Here is a 14,278-nt window from a genome sequence, read left to right on the forward strand (position 1 = left end):
TGTCTTAAAAAAACAGAAAGGAGGAGGCACCTGGACAGCTCAATCCATTAAGAGTCTGACTGTGGCTCAGGTCATGACCTTGCAGTTGTGAGTTCTAGCCCGCATTGGGCTCTGTGCTGACAGCTCAGAGCCTGGAGCCTGCTTCAGATTCTGTGTCTCCCTCTCTCTACCCCTCCCCTGCTCACGCTCTTAATCTCTCTCTCTCTCTCTCTCTTTCTCTCTCCTCTCTCTCTCTCTCAGAAATAACACTTCTTGCTTAAAAATATATATGATATATATATCACACACACACACACATATATGTATATATTAATGTCTACCATTCCTTTTGTCATTAATACTCTTGCTCATCATTCTTAAATTTTTTCTAAGGATTTTATTGGACCTGTATGTTTCTAAATGAGTTTTCTAGACACTTGCATAAACACAAACTATAGAAGTGAACACTTTGTCCTTTTTCCTTTTTGCTCCCTCCCTCCGAAATGCCTGCTATCCTCCCCTCTTTGGAAGGCCAAAATAGCAATGCTTTTGAGTGTTTCTCCAGTAGGAGTTTTTCCGTTTCTTCCTTTGGAAGTCTAGAGAGACAAATGTCCTCGTAATGATTTGCCTGCCTGTGCAATGACCGTCAGTGGCTTCTGTGCCCTTCTTTCACACAAAGACAGGTCCCATTACGCTGCCTGTATTGTAGGCAGCCCCTTCTGCTGGGATTTGGAATGCTCCTAAGCACAGTGCAGGGGCCAGCAGCCCTGCATCCTCAGTTACATGCACGTTTTGCATTCATCACAGGCCATATTTTCACATGGGGGTAGAACCTAGGTGTTCTGTGAAACAGTGAAAATGCATCATCCTACCTGTCTTCTACATCTACTAGACTCTCCCTTTCTGTCCTTCCCTCTGGGTTACCCAGCTTGTCTCCTGGCCTCCCTCGTATGCCTGCCTGCCCCCCAAATCCCTGAGGCTGTGTGTTGGCAGTGAGCATGGCACCAGACATTTCTCCTCCACTTTCTCTCTTAATACTCCACCGCTTCTGTTTATGGTCTAGACCTGAAAAATTAATCTAGGACAATCTGGTTATGTGGAGTGGGGTGTCCTTTTCAGACATCATGTTTTCATTTTTACAGAGATCTTTCTGGAGATAAAATATTGATGGAATATTGGGTAATTTGGTGGTACATGGTGGAAATTTTAATCAAAACTGCCTTCTTTCATTTTTTCTTTCTTTAATGGGTTCCGCATTTCTTTTCTGCAATTCTCAGTTAATTATGTGCTAATGTCTACCTTTTCTTCCCATGCTTAGAACCAGGGTTCCTGTATATTTGTGAACTAATAGAATTATTTTCCTCTTACATTTGGAGGAATTAAAAGTTTTTTTTTTTTTAAATGAACAGCAGGTTTGACTTGGTTCTTGTGATGAATCATGATACACATTTATGTAGTGCTTATTATAAACCAGATACTTTACTAATATTATTTTATTTAACACTTACAACAACCATAAGAGGTATGCTATATTACTATGCCCACATATGGATGAGTAAACCAAGACATTAGAGCTTATCGGGGCACCTGGGTGGCTCGGTCGGTTAAGCGTCTGACTTCAGCTCAGGTCATGATCTCATGGTTCATGGGTTCGATCCCCACGTCAGGCTCTATGCTGACAGCTGGCTCAGAGCCTGGAGCCTGTTTCAGATTCTGTGTCTCCCTCTCTCTCTGACCCTCCCCTGTTCCCGCTGTCTTTCTCTCTCTCTCAGAAATAAATAAAACATTAAAAATTTTTTAAAAAGACATTAGAGCTTATCAATAGATTGATACAGCTGAGAGTGATGAAGTCAAGTTTTTTTTTTTTTTCCTTCAAGTTTATTTATTTATTTTGAGAGAGACAGAGACAGCATGCACAGGGAATGGGCAGAGAAAAAGGGTAAGGAAGATAATCTGAAACGGGCTTAAACTCATGAACCATGAGATCATGACCTGAGCTGAAACCAAGAGTTGGATGCTTAACCGACTAAGCTAAAGTCAAGTTTTGACACAGATGATCTGTCATACTGTTCTGTTCAATAAAAGTAATCAAGTCCATTAAAGGTGAGGCCATACAACCTTTTTATTTTTTCAGTTTGCAGGTGCATATCAGCTTTGAAAATGAGCATTAACCAACATGATTCTGACTTTATTCCTGAGTAATGTAGAATGTCAACTTCTTCTGTCTCCTTCTTTCTTTCTTGACTAAACTATTGGAGAGGGATATAGAATGCCAATTCATCTTTCTTTCCTCCTTTTTCTTAGTCTTCCTTTTTTTCTTTACTCAGCTGTTAAAGGCTGACAAACATTCTTTGTAGGCTATTCACTTTGGTTTCCACTCCTAAATCCAAATGGAATCATTTTAATTATGGTCTGCCTTATTTCTAGAGATTTCTCTTCATTCCACTGGGAAGTATAAGGCACACCAGGAATAGAAACAAAAATGAGAAATGTATTTCCTCAAGGAGTGTTCCCTTAGGCAGGTGAAAGAGAGAAAGAGTGATTTTTAGAACGTTACACTCTGTAAAGACCTGTGTGTTCTCTTTTCTCTGTCACAGGTACCATTTCTGTCAACACACTGCGCACGCCCTATACTGCTCCTGGCGAGAGTGAAATTCTGGACCTGGATGATGAGTTGTACCTGGGGGGCTTGCCGGAAAATAAGGCTGGCCTCGTCTTCCCCACCGAGGTGTGGACTGCTCTGCTCAACTATGGCTACGTAGGCTGCATTAGAGATTTGTTCATTGACGGCCAGAGCAAAGATATCCGGCAAATGGCTGAAATTCAAAGTACTGCTGGAGTGAAGCCCTCCTGCTCAAGGGAAACAGCAAAACCGTGCCTTAGCAACCCCTGCAAAAACAATGGCATGTGCAGGGATGGGTGGAACAGATATGTCTGTGATTGTTCCGGAACAGGCTATCTTGGCAGGTCCTGCGAGAGAGGTAGGATTCTAAAAACCAAGCAGCTGACTCCCCTGAGATGAAAAGTGTATTAAATGTTGACCCCAAACCTTAAGCTGACCATGGAAATGTAATGTATGCTCTGCCGAGGTAAACTGCAAGCCTAGCAGCCACATCTGACATATTACTGGCGAGTCCTAAATGATTTTCAGAGGGCCTGATTCTGGGAAGAAGCAGCTTTTTCAGTGTGTTGCAAGAATAAGTATCTGGGTCTTTCATAACCTCTAGAGTATGGACCTAAGATGTAGAATTGAGAACAACTGCTGTCTCTTTTGCCCAGTTTTTAAGTTCAGGAAACCAGAAAGTAAAGAAGGAATGAATTAGAGAAATTTATGGCATTCAGTGCTAACATCTATGCCAAAAACAAAAACAAAAATAGCATTTGAAGCAAACTAAGTGGTAAGTTGCAACTTCCCTGACAGTATCACGTGACACTTCTATTAGCCCAGCTCATTTCACTTCAGTCCATTTACTGAGCTTGAAATTGAGAAAGTAAGGTGACTTTCAATCGTCTAATTTACACCAGCATTTTCAGAAGTGCCCCCTGATTTCAAAGACACATACCTTTGCTGAGGACCTAAGTGATCACAGATTTATTTACCTATGTGATATCAACACTTAGTGTGTCTGTTGAACTTCTGAACAGCTGCCACTGTTTCATCTCTGGTAGGAAGCAAAACCACATTTTTTTTTTCTTTCCCTCTCCCATTAGAAGGAGAAGAATAGGGATTAAAGGAAGAATGAAGCATGGTAGCTACCACCGTTTGCAGAGGAAGGGGGGAATAGCAGAAAAAAGAACGTCCTCCCATCGACCTAAGAGTTTCAGATAAATGCTTTAGTCATTTTACCCATTGGGAATCATGTTTAATACGGGACAAAAAAATCAATCTGGAAAACCACTGATGAGTCACTCCATTGTCCTCTCATGTTCCAAATAGCATTGCTTGTATTAGACATTTAGTCTGAAATACCTGGCATGTGCTTTTTACACCATGCATATTTAGTCTTCCTTTTCCCCTTTAATCCTCAAATGGTTTAATTTGTTTAAGCGGATACTTCCTAGAGAGAAAAAATAGTGGCTTTCTACAATCCAAAGGTGAACAATGTGACTTCTAACATTAATCAATATAAACGTTACAATAATTTAACGATCTAACAATGATCTTAAATTACCTACCAGAGTACTATCACTGTTTTGTACTATACGGTTAAATAGGCCAATAGATTGGTAAGTATTCATTCTTTCTATTAGAACTAAATGCAGTTCCTGTAAGTTGTCATTAGAGGTTAGCTGTTTCTGTGTAGTTTCGCTTGAAAGGTGTATATTATCTGTGAATTCCCTCTTCTCATTTCCCCTTCTAATTTCAGTTTATTTGTTTCTATAGCTTGGTCTTTAGAAGTTGCCTAAAGGGGCAACAACCACCAAAAAAAGCGACAAAGCTCATAAGATCTATTACAAGTTAGACATAATGTGAGATTAGCAGAGCTGTATGATTTAAGCTCTTGTTTTCCTTTTAATCACTCACAGAACTGCCAGTGACTCTGAGGCCTCCTGCTTAAGTGCAGCTAGAGAAGAGTAGAACTGAGCTGTCACATAGATTACGAAAGTCTTCCGTTAAATGTGCATGGTGTACCACCCTGTGGCAATATCTCGCTACTACATATGGCAGGAATAAAAATAGAAATTGTCAAGCTTCCTGAGCCAGAATGAGGGAAAGGGGATATTTATATTTTGCAATAATTAGAAGAAGGGGTGGCAAGCATATGTAGATTTGCAAATGAGAATTTAATAGCAAGCTTCATCATTGGGATGCGGCATACAGTTTTATCTGACAGGTCGCTTCAAATTTCTGCGCATTTCTTTGTCTCCAGGTTGGTTGTCTGTTGAGGAGAAAATGGTCATTTTTGTAGGATGTTTGTTTCTGGACTACCCGGTGTATTGTTAAAAGTCTTTGTTTTTCAAAATTAATTTTCTTGCTCACATTATGGTATCTCCTGAGCACACTGGTGATGTGGGAAGCTTGTCGTGCTTAATACCACAGAATCTGGCTGCTCTCCAGTTCCCAGCTATGCCCTACTTCAGTCAACACAAGATCATGCCCAGCCCTTGGGGTTTCCAGTTCAAAAGAAAGAGCTTTGACTGTGGTTCTTCTCCAGATACACTCCGATCATCTAAGGCTGTTAATCACACAAGAGTTGACTGAAAACTTTCAAAATTAAAAAATAATAATAATAATAAAGGTCCTAATGAAGTCTCTATCTTACTCTTGGTGAGCAATAATTGATAACTTATAAAGATGATTATTCAAAGTAATTAAAAAAGTGTGTTCAAGTCCTTGGACCATGCAGCATGGGGAATGATATTGCAATCACATTACAATAGGAAACTTTCATTCCACATTAAGTAAGCAATTTATAAAAAAAGAACAGAGTATTTGCTGACTTAGGCAACGGTTAAAATAGTATTTTGTTTTAAGTGTATTGATCCCATAAGGAGGAGTAATATAAAAATAAGGTTCAATTGGACATAAATTAAATTCATCATCTTCCCTCCCACTTTATTTTGAATAAAGCTGAGAATTTGTGGAGACTTGGCCGAATAGAAAGTATTCTTGGTTATGTGTACATATTATAATCAGAGGTCTGCTTTATACTTGTTTGTTAAAACTCTGACAGATGGAGGGACAGATGTCAGAGCAATATAATTTGGCTCCTTGTCTGATTTTCATCGTTGCACACAATATGTGACTGCCTTTCGGCAAAACCGAGCACAGGTGTACACTTTAGACGTCAAGGAGGAATAATACAGATAAGCAGATTTATCAAACTTAATGACAAAGGGGAAGGAGATGCAGGAGACAAAGTTGAAACTTTCTTCTCCCCCTGTGGGAAGTATATTGGAATTAGCCTTTTAAAGTACTCTTTGGTGTTCTAAGTGGTAAAATGATTTAACTAATGAGAAAGGGTACTGCCAAACACTATAACCTTCAAATGTCAGAATGCTGTTTACCATTTATTTGGCAACTCTAGACTCCAACCTTGTGCATTTTCTACTTCTTGTCTAATTAAACATTAACTCTAATTATGAGAGCTCATTTAGGTGTTCATCTGTCATTTATCAACAAGTTATTTTCACATTGAGAATTATTTAAACTGTACTCAAGTTTTATTACTTTACTATGTTATTTCATCCCTGCAGGGTTTTTTAGGAGAATGTTACAGGCTAATGATCCTGATTATTTTTCTACTTCAGATTGTATTTCATACTATATTTACGATCCATTGTCAGGCGTCTACATTTCTAGTTTTTAATCAAATGAAGCTGCGTTTTATAGATTATAAATCATTCTTGAAATGTGATTATTGAATAAGAGAGACTAGCTTTACACACAAAATAAATAGAAGAGAAAAACTCACAACATTTTCATTCTTTTATCAGTATGATACCAAAGTAAATGAGCAATTCATAGTGGATTTTAATTGTTTATTCAGGTATTTGTTGCTCTATAGATATGGACAATATTTAGCTATAGTTTAGGTAAGTAAATAGTAAAGATCACATTTCTTTTATGATTATGCAAGAAACACTTTTTTCTCCAGAGTTCACCACAACTTTACACTGTTGTTTCAGTTATTTTTTTTAGTAAACTACTACTAGCTTTTTTTAATGAAGTTTCTTATCTAATAATAAAAATATATGTTACAATATAGAAACTCTATATTTTAAAAGGATCATGTTTAATTTTCTCAAAGTCGGGTCAGTGCCTATCCACAGAACTCACATTTTGATAAATGGACCTGTTCCCTAGTCTGTCTTCTGTAGCACAATTATGTCCTTCGGAGTATAATTCAGCCAATATTTTGTTCACATACATTATCAAAATTAGATTCCACTTACAGTAGGCAGAGTAGATACTTAATTTCTTTGGTATTCTTAACTTCTGGAGAGAATTTGTATAAGCTTGACATACAAATTGAAATAAGCACTTTCATATATATTCAGTATCAATAAGTACTTCAATTAATTAATTAATTAATTAGTAAGGCTCCCCTGTGTGCCTGGCCCTTTTCTGGGCACTCAGCTGCTGTTAGAACAATGTATAGGACACCTAACCTCTTCCCTCATGACACTTATGTTCTAAAGGGTGAAACAGATAACAATATACAAATAAATAAGAAATAGCAATTGTTGAAAAAAATGGGTTAGTAGATATAGAATAACTGGAGTGGGAATCAGTGGACTGTAGAGCAGACCTCTTGAAGTCACATTTGACTGGAGAGCCAAATGCCAAAAGGAACCAGCATATAAAGATTTGGGGCTATGCCTTCTAAGACAGAGGGATTCACAAGTACAAGTCCTTGAATGAGAGAGGAAATCAGTGTGGCTGGAGTTCACTAAACAAGTAGCACAAATGCTAAAAGCTGATGCCATTAAGAAGGTCTGGGGCCAGATCACAGAGAACATTCTAGGTAGAAAAGGAGGACAGCTTTTGTTCTAACTGCAGTGGGAAGCTAATGGTAGGAGGTTGGGGGACATAGTTTAAGCAATGTAGGGATATAATCTGATATATTTCTTTAAAAGTTTAGCTTGGCTGCTGGGCATAGGAAGAAAAAGTAGAAATAAGGAAACCCCTGAGGGAGCTATTATAGTTGTTCTAGGTGGGAGATGGGAGCAGAGTCAGATGTACTTTAACGGTAAGATAAGCGATCAATTCAGGAAATGGTTTGGAATTAGAGCCTACACATCCTGCAGACTTGCACATAGATTGGACATGGCAGAGAGATTAAGAGATAAATCAGAACAGCTGAGTTCTGAGCAATGGGATCATGCCATTTACTGAGATAAAGGACATTAGTGAAGCATCTCAGTGAATCAGTTCATTTGGACGGTTGCTTATAGTATTCAGACTGGAAATGTTAAGTGAGCAATGGATGAAGGAGCTCAGGATGGAAGTCAGGGCTGGTAATAAATATTAAGGGGAATTGGCCAAGATCTCTGAAGTGAAGGGGTAGATGGAAGAGAAGAGCACCAAGGAGGGAGACCTGGAAACTTCCATACGTTACCAGTTCTGATTGTGCATTCAGTCTCAGGACGACAACAACTAATGACTAGAGTCCATCAGAGGCAATATTTGACTCTTTTGACTTTTTGAAAGGCAAACTTGGAAAACCACAGCCCTAGAATATTCTTAATTAACAAACACACTGGATCAGTAAAGCTAATTGTTGTGCCCCATAAACGGGCAAGATAATGAGAATTTCCTAGTTCGTTTTAATTCCACGGAACTTTTCTTTCAAAAACAGTATTCTGAGGTATCAGAACCAATGAGAAGCAGAATTACTCATACTTGTTTTACAATTTTCCACCACCATATGGTATTTAACATGAAAGAATACTGACCATTTCTTAAAGCAGTGAATTTGTGATCGACAGTTTCTGCTGTGCTCTTCTTTATGTGTTTAATACAGTAGTAAGCACCTGCTGTCTTAGAGGAATCCACATTGCTTTGGTAGCACATACCCTCACAAGCTCTGTGGACCCCCCCCCCATGCTTCCTCAATATCACCAAAGTACATTGTTATTGACTTTTTGTGGCAGCGTAACATTTTCAGAACATCAGGATAGTGCTTACAGATGATGTTTTCAGTTACCCCTTACCTGTAAAGAAACCTTAAAATGAATTTTAAGTTTGTGTCTTTGTGAAAATTAATTACCTTGTTAAACATAGTGACTCAGAAGAAGCATCCCATTGTTCTTCTATTTTTTCTTCTCTTTCTGAACATCACATTTCGTAAAAGGTTGACCTTATTTCTATATTTAAGTTATTTCTTTTTCTTTCTTTCTTTTTTTTTTTTTTTTTTTAGAATCATGGACTTTTAGGGTGGAAGAAGGCCTTAAAGACCATCTACTAGCATCTTCTCATTTTGTTGATGAAAGATTTGGAGCTAAGGCAAATTACACAGAGCAAGTCAGTGGCCTAGCCATATACAAACATGCATTAAATAATTGCCAGTGCCTCAAACCAGTATTACACTGTAGCTACACACAAAAGAATGTGATCCCTGCCATTTTGAAAGGAAACACATACGTACACATTGATAACCCCAAATGACTCCTGCTGGAGATAGAAAGTGCTATGGAAACAAAAAGGGAAGTGCAGCCATCCCTGTGTCTGTACACTAGCAGATTCTTCACAGTTGTCTTTACTGTGATTTCTCTTTGTGGCTTAAAAAAAAAAACAAAACCTCGTTTCTGGAGATGAGTTGGGTTTGATGGATTTCTAGTGTTGTGTTCTATCTGGAAGCCATTATGGGTCACGCTTTTCCTTTTCAAAGTGTAAAGGCATGAAACTGACCAAGAACTTTTATATGCATTTCCCTTCTGTAGAGGCAACGGTTCTGAGCTACGATGGGAGTATGTTTATGAAAATCCAGCTCCCAGTGGTGATGCACACAGAGGCTGAGGATGTGTCCTTACGGTTCCGATCGCAGCGTGCATACGGCATTCTCATGGCAACCACTTCTAGAGATTCAGCAGACACCCTCCGCCTGGAGCTGGACGCAGGGCGTGTGAAACTGACGGTCAACCTAGGTAACAACTTGCCTTCCCCCATAAAACTAATACTGTTCACTTTTTGTTCAGTTTTGCCTGCAAACATTTATCAAGTACCCTGTTTTGCCATGGAAAGTTAAAACACTTTAATGATCTCATTTTCATCATTTAAATTAATTTCCGTTTTGGGGGCATCTTTTTATTGTTTTCATTTTGTTCAACATACTTTTTACCATTTTGTGATTTTTACCACTGAGGTTCTTAAAAGGGAAGCCATATGTAGCAATGAGGTTAATTGAAAATATAAATCATTAGGTTTGAAGAAGCCTCAATTTCCATTGTAATGTCTACGGACAGTGTGATTTGCTATAGACAATACCTTTTCAGATAAATAAAAATCCATCTACTTTTACTTAGATAACATATGTACAAAATATCAGATTTCTACTTTGTGATCGACACTTGCTTCTACACCACTCTCTGGGCTTCTCCTTTGAATAGTGACCTTGGTGGTACCCCATCTTTTCTGTTTGGAAATACTGTGTGGTGATACTTTGCTATCAAAGAGCAATCCACAACCCTTCAATGCCCAAAGTCTGCGGCCCGTAGCAAACAGCCATGAGAACACGAAAAACACAGGCTCTTCTACAGAGAAATAATGCTTTCCTGCTTAATTGTAGCATTAGGAAAGAATCACTACAGTAAAACCTCAAAAAGCAGTATGAAATATGGGGGACTACTGGACTGAATGAAGAGTCTGAATTGTAGACTTAAAAAATGTACACAGTTTTGTTTTCAATTACATTCAAAAACACAAATTAATAGCTAGAAAGGCTTATTAAGGAAAGGTTTTACTAGGCTGATTTTAACGGGTGGATAAGAATGATCCATAATTAGGATGTTGTTTCATGCAAGTTGTGCCATGAGCATACAGTGAAATACTGGAAATCAGTTTTCTTCCTGAACTTGGTTGTTTACAACTTGTTTGCTTAATTTTTCTCAATCTCTGTTCTTACTAAATAAATAATTATAAATATTCTGCCCAATAAGTTTCATTATTATCATTAACTCCAAAAGGAGTATAAATTAATGAGGTTTTACTGTAATTCCTAGAAGTGCTAAACATGCACAATAATAAATAAATGGAGAAGGAAAAATAAAAATTGAAACCTAGATATACAAAGAGAGTAGTAAAATGTGATGAGTGTAAGGCATTTGTGGAAACCCTACCTACATTTTCAAATTGTGCTGGGCAGAATGGTAGCTCATAAAATATAAAATTATTTCAGTCATAGCTTATTACATTCAATTACATTCAATTAATATTAGTTAAATTAAGTTAAATTAAAAGGGTGTTTTTTAAAGATCACTGAAGAACACACTGCACTCTCATTTACTGTTCTGTTCGAGTTCCCTCTAGTGGCAATGATAGGTCACTACAGCAAATCGAAAGAAACCGCCTAACTGCAGAAAGGGGCTGCTGACCAAAGTGGAAACGTTCATGGGAGTTTTCCAACAGCAAAGCATTCTGTGGAAAGAGTTGTGTAGGTGCTGGTCCTTGGCTGTTTGCAACCACTTTTCTGATGCGGTTGACGACACATGACAAACTCAGCTATATGGAAACAGAATCTAGGTTTTTTGTTTTTCATGTTTCCCCAAAGGCATTAAAGACTACAACAAAAACCAGCAAATATTTATCTATACATAAAATAAACATTAAACATCCCACGCAGTCCTTTAAAGATAACCCTTGTAATTACAGTCTGTCTTATTCAGATCAGACGTTCTGCTCTTAGAGAATCTGCTTTTGTATAAGAAGCAAGTATAAGAAAAGGAAAACCAATAGTTATGTCAACCCTGACACTTATTACATAAAGATAACATTGTTAGCTACTAAGAGAAGCATAGGCTTGTGTGCTCTGGAGAATGACACTACTCCTTAGCCCCTAGAGGGTTCTAAAGGAAAACACAGTTGTTTCTTTCCTCCTTCAATTAATACAAGGCATGGAATCCAACCAGCATCAGGCTGTTTACCTTTTTTTGCCTAGGAAAACAACAACAACAACACATTAGGGTGAGGTGAGAATAATTCAACTTCCTCTCCATTTTGACCACAATTCTCAAGAGTTCTGTTGGCCTTTGTGGGATATTACTCTTTTAAAGTCCAAGATGTCTGGGCCTAGCTGAGATTGCACTGCACCCCATTGTGACGGAGCACTTTTTAATTATGCTGAAAACAAGATATGTTCTTTCACAGATGGGGAGAAAGTCGCAGCCAGCCTAAGCCAAGCATCTTTGACAGTTAACAACTCTTTATTTCACTTAGATTTGTCACCATGTAGCTTTGTTTGAATTGGCCATTTTTTTGAAAAACAAACAAACAAAAAAAACTATTGTTGTTTCCAATGTAATGTTTTATAACAATGAATCTGGGTTCTAGAAGTATGTAAAGAATAAATGATACGGAGTGGCCATATTTGCATGTGTCTGTCCCCGGAAGGGTGGACTGTGATTTTATTGGATGTCTGCAGCTATTACCTTGAAGGATAAATTTTCATTTTTCATCTATTCTTCCCCATCTAGATTGTATCAGGATTAACTGTAATTCCAGTAAGTGCCTATTCAAAATTTTTAAAATGTTATTCCTCCATTATGATGTAAGCTAGTCCAGAAAAAATGAGAGCAAGAGAAAGACACTTATAAAACTCATGAATTCACTTTTGAAGTATACCAGTCCATCATCTGGGTTGTAAAAATTCATTTTGAAATCTGTCCAGCTGAAGAGATTCCTATTGTAATTCCTACCTCTAAGTGGGCACAGAAGTGACAGTATCATGTAACAGAAGGTGGACGTACCTCTATAGGACTTTGAATAAGGCAAGTGGTTTATATTTTGCCTGATCTCGGATACCAGTAGCTCTCTTCATGACCAAATTAAGAAAGAAAAAAATACTGTGGGTCATGTTTCCTTCATTTTCTGTTTTTACCTCTTAACTCAAAATATAGGGAAAAAATGGAATTCCTTTTGAGAGCTACTATTAATCCCTTCTAAATTCAACCAAAGCTTTACTTGGAAAAATGGATATTTCAAAGTCCTATGTATAAATATATATCTGTAAAAAAACTACTTGTCTAAGAGTTTTCTTGTTTATTAAGAGTATTTACATGATGAATTTTTACATCCTTATCACATATCTGCAAAAATAATCAAAACCCTTCAAATCTGTGATATGCATGCCAAATGATGAGTCAGAAAAGATGCATGGACTGAGTTTTAGTTGAATATGGACCAGAAAACCTGAAAGGATATAAGGACTGTGATTTTATTTTGAGTTGTAGCATTACCTTAAGAGTAAATTTATTTTATTTCTTTACGTAAATGTTTAGGTTTTCTCCTTTCCCGGTTTTGCTGACCACATTAAGGAATCTCCTCCAGTGATACCAAAGTATTTAGGTATTTCAATAAAATGGTCCTAACAAGATTCTAATCGCTCACCATTGTAGTCAGTAAAAACATTTCCTATATCTTTGGAAAATGCTGAGTGTTAGTTAATGAAGTCTACTCCCCAAACCATTGACTGTGTTTGTAAACAGCAATGTCATCTTCCGAGAAACAAAATGGTGGTCTTAAACTTATAAAATGAGCTTTAGCTAATGAAATACACATTACTTTGAACACCATGGTTTTTACAACTCAGATTTGTCTTCAAATATTTTAATACTCATTTTAAAATAACACAAACGTGGATCTTTCCTATCACAGCAGTTAAAAGGTAACTGAATCATGACTTATGAAAAATTAACTTGATAAACTATCATACAAGCCATGAACTATCAGCTCAAACAAAACAGTTCCTGAAACAATCTCTCAAAGCTCTCACACAAATGGGATTTTCCAAGTGTGTGACATAAACCCCAGCCCACGCTTCCTGGGAAGGAGCACAGGTTTTGTGACTCAACACCACACGGTCCAGTCTGCTTTCAACTCTTAGGCACTGATGCAGACAAAGTTGCAATCATAAAATATTTTTCTAAAGCCAGAATTGTGCCTCAATGGAGTTATAGATGTTCTTGATACTTGCTGAGTCTCAGAAAATAATGTGAGGAAAGTATTCTTTCTAGACTCCTGTTTTATGTACTCTCATTTCTTTATATTAAGCATACAATAAAGCATGAATTTTTAAACTTACAAAATGGAACTCTGTGAACTCTAGTATTTGGAATTCTAGTATGGGAGTTAACCAAATCAAATGTAATTCCGTGTTTTCTAGCTATACCAATTGGTTTTGTTTTGAAAAAATATAGCTGTAGTCTAGTCACCCTTATTAGAGGCTTCTCTTCATTTGGCTTGTATTATGAGATTGTAATAGTAAGCTTAGTCTTTTTTGTTTCCTCTGGATATTCCACAGAATAATACCTTTGAGGACAAAGGTTTTTGCTGGTTAGTGAAATTTTTTCCTTTTTAAGGAGTATGCATTGCATGTTAATTACTTGAATGAAATGAATGGTTGTGAGCTTTCACTGCACACCTCGGACAGGACTGTAAATGCCTTAACTTGACAGCAGTCACTGGAAGGAACATTTCTTGAGCAGGTAACATTTTCATTTTCTTTTGCCTTTGTTTTATTTGGGGAATAGTGGGCAGACGTGGCAAGAACCCCAAGTTCCATCAAGAATTCATGATATTACTCAACTTTAGGAGAGAGGGGAATTTGCATATCAAATAATGCAAATCTAACAGTGATTA

At 37.4% G+C, this 14,278-nt stretch overlaps 1 protein-coding gene across 1 annotated transcript in view; it reads left to right on the forward strand.

Annotated features, from left to right (window-relative positions):
* LOC120222493 (neurexin-1) overlaps positions 1-14,278 on the forward strand; it is a gene marked incomplete at its 3' end in the record, with an annotated part of 571,839 nt that overhangs the window by 84,600 nt on the left and 472,961 nt on the right. Inside the window, exons 4-5 of the mRNA XM_039220336.1 lie at positions 2,577-2,960; positions 9,367-9,570. Of these exons, the coding sequence (XP_039076267.1) occupies positions 2,577-2,960; positions 9,367-9,570 (588 nt within the window). The remainder of the gene's footprint in view (positions 1-2,576; positions 2,961-9,366; positions 9,571-14,278) is intronic.

Source organism: Hyaena hyaena, unplaced genomic scaffold, assembly GCF_003009895.1.
Source record: "Hyaena hyaena isolate Hyena2069 unplaced genomic scaffold, ASM300989v1 scaffold_883, whole genome shotgun sequence".
Lineage (NCBI taxonomy): Eukaryota > Metazoa > Chordata > Mammalia > Carnivora > Hyaenidae > Hyaena > Hyaena hyaena.